This window comes from Embiotoca jacksoni, unplaced genomic scaffold (genome assembly GCF_022577435.1).
Source record: "Embiotoca jacksoni isolate LCO1_2020_lvr unplaced genomic scaffold, fEmbJac1.0.p SCAF_75, whole genome shotgun sequence".
NCBI classification, from domain to species: domain Eukaryota; kingdom Metazoa; phylum Chordata; class Actinopteri; family Embiotocidae; genus Embiotoca; species Embiotoca jacksoni.
The window spans coordinates 292,501-300,000 of record NW_027185431.1 but is presented as its reverse complement, the minus strand read 5'-3'; the positions used below and the strand labels follow the sequence as shown (position 1 = coordinate 300,000).

Here is a 7,500-nt window from a genome sequence, read left to right as displayed (position 1 = left end):
GCCGAAGGGCCGCTCCCCCGTGTGGATGATGACGTGGCGCGCCAGCTGCGAGCGGCACTTCTTGTCCTTCCCGCAGATGTGACAGACGAAGGTCTGCGGCGGCCGCGCTCCGTCGGCGTGGACGACCTGCCGGTGTCTCTTCAGGTGGCTGAGGCGCCGGAAGCTGCGGCTGCAGAAGTCGCAGGCGAAGGGGCGGAGCTCGCTGTGGACCAGAGAGTGGCTCGCCAGCAGAGAGCGGAAGCGGAACACTTTGCTGCAGATGGAGCAGGGGAACTCTTTCCCCGTCGCGCAGCTCTTCCTGCGGGCGGCGTGCGGCGCGGCGCCGGCTCGGACCTTCAGGTGGACGCGGACGTGGTGCTGCTTCAGGCAGGCGGCGCGCCGGAAGCCGCGCAGACACACGGCGCAGCGGTGCGGCTTGTCGCCCGTGTGGATGCGGCCGTGAGCGGCGAGCAGCGCTTCGGACTTCAGACGCTTCCCGCAGACGCCGCAGGAGAACGGCGCGTCGGGCGGCCGGTTCTCCTCGCCGTCGGCCCGCTTGGCGTGGACCAGCGCCTTGTGGCGCTTCAGCTGGTACTGCCGTCCGAACTTGCGTCCGCAGATGTCGCAGAGGTGCGGCCGCTCCCCCGTGTGGATCTGGTAGTGGACGGCCAGCTGCGACCGGCACTTGAACTCTTTGCCGCAGAAGTCGCAGAGCAGCGAGCTGGGCCGCGGCGGGTCGGCGGCGCCGTCGGCGTGGACCGACCTCCTGTGGTGCTCCAGGTCGTTGGTCCTCATGTAGGCTTTGGGACAAAGGTCGCAGCGGTGCGGTTTCACCCCCGAGTGAATGACCTCGTGAGTCTTCAGCCGCGACCTGCAGCTGAACGTCTTCCCGCAGACGGCGCAGAGCCACGCCGCGAGCGGCCGCTGCTTCCGCAGCTTGGCGACGCCGTCGGGATGCAGCCGGCTCAGGTGGTGCCGCAGGTTGTCGCGGCGGTTGAAGCGCAGCTCGCACAGGTGGCAGCCGAACGGCTTCTTCCCCGTGTGGATGAAGGAGTGACGCGCCAGACTCGACTTGTTCTTCATCACTTTGCCGCACACGTCGCACACGGTGCTGTCGGGCTCCAGCTTCACCACACGCAGCCGAGCATGCTGGGAGTCGGAGTCCAGCTGGACGTCCCCGAGAGCCGACGGACACTCCGCATCTGGGGAATCAGTTAATAATCAGTTAATAATGAGTTAATAATAAGTTGCTAATCAGCTAATAATGAGTTAATAATGAGTTAATAACCACTTAATAATGAGTTAATAATCAATTACTAACGGGTTGATAATGAGTTAATAATGAGTTAATAATGAGTTAATAATGAGTTAATAATAAGTTAGTAATCAGTTAATAATAAGTTAGTAATCAGTTAATAATGAGTTAATAATAAGTTAGTAATCAGTTAATAATGAGTTAATAATGAGTTAATAATGTGTTACTAATGAGTCAATAATCAGTTAGTAATAAGTTAATAATAAGTTAGTAATGAGTCAATAATCAGTCAATAATCAGTTAATAATGAGTTAATAATAAGTTGCTAATCAGCTAATAATGAGTTAATAATGAGTTAATAACCACTTAATAATGAGTTAATAATCAATAACTAACGGGTTGATAATGAGTCAATAATCAGTTAATAATGAGTTAATAATAAGTTAGTAATCAGTTAATAATGAGTTAATAATAAGTTGCTAATCAGTTAATAATGAGTTAATAATGTGTTACTAATGAGCCAATAATCAGTTAGTAATAAGTTAATAATAAGTTAGTAATGAGTCAATAATCAGTCAATAATCAGTTAATAATGAGTTAATAATAAGTTAGTAATCAGTTAATAATGAGTTAATAATAAGTTGCTAATCAGCTAATAATGAGTTAATAATGAGTTAATAACCACTTAATAATGAGTTAATAATCAATTACTAACGGGTTGATACTGAGTCAATAATCAGTTAATAATGAGTTAATAATAAGTTAGTAATCAGTTAATAATGAGTTAATAATAAGTTGCTAATCAGGTAATAATGAGTTAATAATAAGTTGCTAATCAGTTAATAATGAGTCAATAATCAGTTAGTAATAAGTTAATAATAAGTTAGTAATGAGTCAATAATCAGTCAATAATCAGTTAATAATCAGTTAATAATGAGTTAATAATAAGTTAGTAATCAGTTAATAATGAGTTAATAATAAGTTAGTAATCAGTTAATAATGAGTTAATAATAAGTTGCTAATCAGCTAATAATGAGTCAATAATGAGTTAATAACCACTTAATAATGAGTTAATAATCAATTACTAACGGGTTGATAATGAGTCAATAATCAGTTAATAATGAGTTAATAATAATTTACTAATCAGCTAATAATGAGTTAATAACAAGTTGATAATGAGTTAATAACCACTTACTGATGAGTTAATAATCAATTACTAACGAGTTGATAATAAGTTGCTAATAAGTTAATAATGAGTTAATAATGAGTTAATAATCAGCCAATAATGAGTCAGTAATCAGTTAATAATGATTATTAAAGAACCGGAGGTATAAAAACAGAACAAACCAAAACACAACTCACCTGCTTCAGGTGGAGTCCAGGTGGGATCCCGTGTGTTCTCCTCTTCCTCTTCCTCCACCTCCTCCTCCTCCTCCTGGTGAAGGTCGGTATCAGGGGACTCACGGTGGTGCCGGTGGCGTCGGGGCAGCTTTCGTTTGGCGGTGTTGGAGCTGTGAGGTGGCGGCCTCCTCTGGGTCCTGGACCGGGTCTGAGCGGGCTTCGTGGAGGGTTTGACGGCAGGTCGGATGGTTCTGGTTCTGGTGGTGCAGTGCTGCAGCAGAGCGCCCCCGTCTGGTCCATCAGGTCGGACCGCAAAACACTGCAGCAGCATCGCCGACGGGCCTGCAGACAGAGTCCAGTTAACGGAGCGGCACCAGAACCGGACCGGTGCCAGACCCGGTTCTCACCTGAGTGTCTCCAGCTGAGCTGCTGAGTCAGCAGGTCCACCTGGACGCCGGCGTCCCTCCTCTCTGCTGAGTCGCTCTGACAGCCCACCTCCCTCCGCTGCTCCTCAGGACTCTCCCACTGGCAGCCCACCTCCCTCTTCCTCACCTCCTCCTGTCGGTCGCTCACCAGGAGGACGCAGAGCTGCTCTCCTCCAGCAGGGGGCTCCATCAACCTGAACAAACTAGAAAACCTTCACTTGGTCTCCTTCTGATCAACAAGAACAGAAAGTAACAATCAACAGGAAGCTGGAGATTTAAAGTCTCCTGATTGGCTCTTTGGCTGCTCCGCTTCCTGCTTTAACTTCCTGTTTCTATTCTAACAGTCCGACCCGGGTCGGACCTGGCCCTGGACTTGGTCCTGGTCCTGGCCCTGGATCTGGACCTGGCCCTGGTCCTGGTCCTGGTCCTGGACCTGGTCCTGGATCTGGTCCTGGACCGACCCGGGTCGGATCTGGTCCTGGACCTGGCCCTGGACCTGGCCCTGGACCTGGCCCTGGTCCTGGATCTGGTCCTGGACCGACCCGGGTCGGACCTGGTCCTGGTCCTGGACCTGGCCCTGGACCAGATCCTCCCCGAGAGACTCTGTACACACCTGTTCCACACACCTGAAGCTGCGGACCGGAAGTTGACCTCCGCGCATCTTGAGAGGTTCAGGACCTCCTTATAGCCTTTTAAACCGTCTCCGGTGTTTCCGGTGTTTCCGGTAGTCGGTGTGAGACCGGCTTCTGTCTGACTCAGCAGATTATCACCTTTAATCTACAGACGGACTCCTGTTAGCTTCATGCTAACAGCAGCGGACAGAGGGAAAGTTATCGGTTTACCTGAGAGCAGCGCGGCTCGTGCGGAGACGGTCCGGACGGTTCACCGGGAAATTCAAGCTTCAACCGACGAACCGGATTCAGGCAAAAAACAGCCGACAGGCCGCACCGGAAACACTTCTTCTTCTGCGACTCTGCTGCTCCGAGACTTCCGTTGCAGGCGGGTCAACCCTCCCTCCGGCGGCCACAACCGGAACTGCAGCTCATTTCACATTTCTATCAACAGGCGGAGAGCAACTAAAATATAAACAAAATATTCATAAAGATATGAGAGTTCAGTTTATCTTTTATTTTTTAAATCACTTATTTCATCTGTAAAACCTTCAACAGTTAAACATGACGTTACAGCTGAGAAAGACAAAAAACATTATATTTTATTAGCGGGAAACTGGTACTTGATAAATGTAAAATTAATATTATTAATTAAGTTAGAAGTTTCATTATTTATTATTTAGGTTTTTGGCTTCTTAAACAAATTAAACATTAAACAAAAACTAAAAACACAGGAACCAGATAAATAACTGTTTACTTATTTATTTATTCATTCAACACGTGGACTCACTGAGTTTATTTGACCTGTTTTTATTCAACCAGCGAAGCTTTTGGGAGAAAAGTGAAACTAATCAGTCTCAAAATACAAACACGTGCCAGAGGAAACATTTAAACTGAGAACATTTAAACACTCTTAAATCATTTTTAATGAAAATAAGAATCTGTGTTGGTCAAAATATTGTTGTTCTCGACAGTCATATTTACAACACCAGTGTGTGCCAGCAGTGTGTCATCGCCCCCTGCTGGCAGAGGCAGCTCCCTGCAGATGTCCGTGCTGCTGACCCCTCCTTCAATCAGACGACAGGCTGCAGTGTGTATACAGATTTTTATTTGTAATATTTTGGAGTCATACAACATAAATAAATGCTTTCATTACAATAATGTGCATCACCAAGGTTCAGTCAACACCACAACCACAAAGCACCAGAGTTAGACCGGCCCAGAGCCATAAGAGACCAGGGTTACACTAACCAGAGCCATATGGAACCAGGGTTGGGTCAATACCTGTTCTAACTGTGGTTTTGTTGGTGGGACATTAAAATCGTCCGCCATGATTGTCTCTCTCTGTGTGCTTCACAAGAACGACGACACTGACACAGAGAACAAGTGAAGGAATAAATATTCTTCTTCCTGCTTTATGTACATTATTAACAGCTCGCAGCTTCCTCCAGCTGCTGAGGACGAAACAAACGGAAACACGGCACCTGAAGGGGGACCGGACCTGTTTCCTGTCCAGTTAGTTTACATGTGCAGCAGTAAAGGTCAAACACCACCAAAGAAGAAGGACAGACGGACAGACGGAGGGGCGGGGCTCTTCACACATGTCTTTGTAAATCTTTATGTCTCTTAGTGGAAAAATTACTAAACAACTCAAAATCGGTTCCAGGGCTTTTCGCCGTATCACACGGTGTCCTCCTTCGGCTGATTGAATTCACGTTGTCGCCATGGAAACGAAGATGTTCAAACATCCTGACAACCGCACAAACTCAGTCTGTGACGCGGCAGAAAACTCAGGAACAAACAGCAGTAAGTGGTCCTCGAGCAGACGTTGTTTCTGTCAGGAGTAGAATGAACCGCACTCGTCCACTAGAGGGCAGCGTGTCACGACTAAAACCACAGGATTATGTTTACGAAAACATACATGGTTAGGTTTTTTGAAAAAGAAGAAGTGGTTGTGTTTATGCACCAAAACTACGTTTCCTTAAAGACTTCCACGTGTCTTCCCGGACTCGAACCGCCGCCTCTTCAGTGAAAGTTCGTGACCTCCAGTCGGTCTCCTGACGTATGTCTACGCGTCACACTGCCCTCTGGTGGACCGCCGGTCGTACTACGTGCTCTGCTTCATTCACCAGGTTTAAACTGCGGCTGATGATCGTTTTCATGACCAGGATCAATTTTTGGTGGACGTTCCTTAAGACTTCACACGTTTCCTGACATATTGCTAAACTCAAATAATCAGAAGTTCTTCTGTTTGATTTAAATCCGGCAGAAGTGACTGAATTTAAATGTCCTGCTCGTCTGAAACGTTGAACCAGTGAAAAAGAAAAAAATATTTGGATCTTCAAATAAATCTGTTAGCACAAATCTTTCTAATAATCCAAGGAGCTGGAACCTTAAATGAGTTTTGGCATCTTCACTTCCTGTTTTATAAAAAAAATATCTAAATTAGCCGCAGCTCTGAACAATCACAATCACCGGTTGTTTTAGTGATGATATCATCAGGTTTGTTTCGGGTTATTGACGATGTTTGGGTCGTCCTCTTCCTCCACTTCCTGTTTATATCACGACCTCTGATGTCCTTTCAGAATAAGAGAAACAGAGAGTTGAGTACTTCCTGTCTACAGGGAGGGGGCGGGGCCTGTCAGAGGTGATCGATCACAGACGAGATGGTCGACTCTGATCCTGTTTTGGTTGTTTTAGTTTTCAGCTTATCAACACGACAAAATGACAAAATAAAAAAACACAAAGTGACACGAGATGAGAAACGTTGAGTCAGTTAAACAAGGCAGTGCAAAAACATCCTCATCCTCCCCCTGCTCCTCCTCCTCCTCCTCCTCCTCCTGCTCTTCCTCCTCCTCCTCTTCACCTTCAGTAGTTGTCCCTCTGCAGGAGGAGGAGGTGATGAAGGACCCTCTAAGCAGAGCTGAGATACTCCAGAGAAACTTCATAACAGAACTTATACTGTTCCTGTGGAGACACAGAGGTCAGAGGTCAGAAAAAATAAGGAAAACACAAATGATTACATTATGTTTGTAGGAAGAGTAGAAATGTTGAGGTGAACACAACAATACAATAGTAATAATAATAATAACAATAATAATAATGTGTTTATAAACAGTGATGTGTATCTGCTCTGATGACTTGATTCATAATTAATTGAAAAACTTTTAAATATTGTTTCTAATAACAGAACGAATCAAACAATAAACTGTCCAATCACAGCAGGGGGGCGGGACCTATCAATGCTGATGCACTGATTGTAAAACCATCCACAAAAGTCAACATAAACAGCTTTCACTTGTTTTTTGTTTTGTTTACTGGCCAGCAGGTCCACGATGTTGGGTTTGTTGTTTCTTTGTTTGTTTGTTTGTTTGTTGTTTACTGACCAGCAGGTCCACCATGTTGGGTTTGTTGTTTGTTTGTTTGTTGTTTACTGACCAGCATGTCCACCATGTTGGGTTTGTTGTTTGTTTGTTTGTTTGTTGTTTACTGACCAGCAGGTCCACCATGTTGGGTTTGTTATTTGTTTGTTTGTTTGTTTGTTGTTTACTGACCAGCAGGTCCACCATGTTGGGTTTGTTGTTTGTTTGTTTGTTTGTTTGTTTGTTGTTTACTGACCAGCAGGTCCACCATGTTGGGTTTGTTGTTTGTTTGTTTGTTTGTTTGTTGTTTACTGACCAGCAGGTCCACCATGTTGGGTTTGTTGTTTCTCAGCGTTTTAACGGCGTGAAAGGCGTCGACGCAGCGCTGCTGTCGCAACATCTCACACACGATACTGACGCTGCAGAACACACCGCTGCGACCGCCGCCATTCCTGTATTAAATATACAGAAGTTATATTTAATGAGACGTGAAGAAGTTGTTCTGCTTTCTCACCACAAGATGGAGA

The 7,500-nt window shown here is 45.6% G+C and overlaps 2 protein-coding genes across 10 annotated transcripts in view; both read right to left on the bottom strand.

Moving 5' to 3' along the window:
* The window catches only part of LOC138215435 (zinc finger protein 497-like), a 4,319-nt gene extending 365 nt beyond the window's left edge, over positions 1 to 3,954 (bottom strand). Inside the window, exons 1-4 of one of the 4 annotated variants that reach the window (XM_069177587.1) lie at positions 3,843 to 3,954; positions 2,983 to 3,203; positions 2,597 to 2,917; positions 1 to 1,181 (exon numbers count right to left, since the gene is read on the bottom strand). The exon at positions 1 to 1,181 is cut by the window's left edge and continues 365 nt beyond it. In XM_069177587.1, the coding sequence (XP_069033688.1) occupies positions 1 to 1,181; positions 2,597 to 2,917; positions 2,983 to 3,190 (1,710 nt within the window). In that variant the 5' untranslated portion in view covers positions 3,191 to 3,203; positions 3,843 to 3,954. Of the gene's footprint in view, positions 1,182 to 2,596; positions 2,918 to 2,982; positions 3,204 to 3,613; positions 3,792 to 3,842 lie in introns of those variants that run through there. The other 3 variants (XM_069177589.1, XM_069177588.1, XM_069177586.1) reach the window with 3 other exon arrangements.
* A 745-nt stretch (positions 3,955 to 4,699) lies between these two features.
* LOC138215433 (receptor-type tyrosine-protein phosphatase mu-like) overlaps positions 4,700 to 7,500 on the bottom strand; it is a 110,420-nt gene continuing 107,619 nt past the window's right edge. For all 6 annotated transcript variants that reach the window (XM_069177580.1, XM_069177585.1, XM_069177582.1 and 3 more), the window contains 2 exons: positions 7,290 to 7,425; positions 4,700 to 6,578 (listed from right to left, as the gene is read on the bottom strand). In XM_069177580.1, the coding sequence (XP_069033681.1) occupies positions 6,525 to 6,578; positions 7,290 to 7,425 (190 nt within the window). In that variant the 3' untranslated portion in view covers positions 4,700 to 6,524. The remainder of the gene's footprint in view (positions 6,579 to 7,289; positions 7,426 to 7,500) is intronic.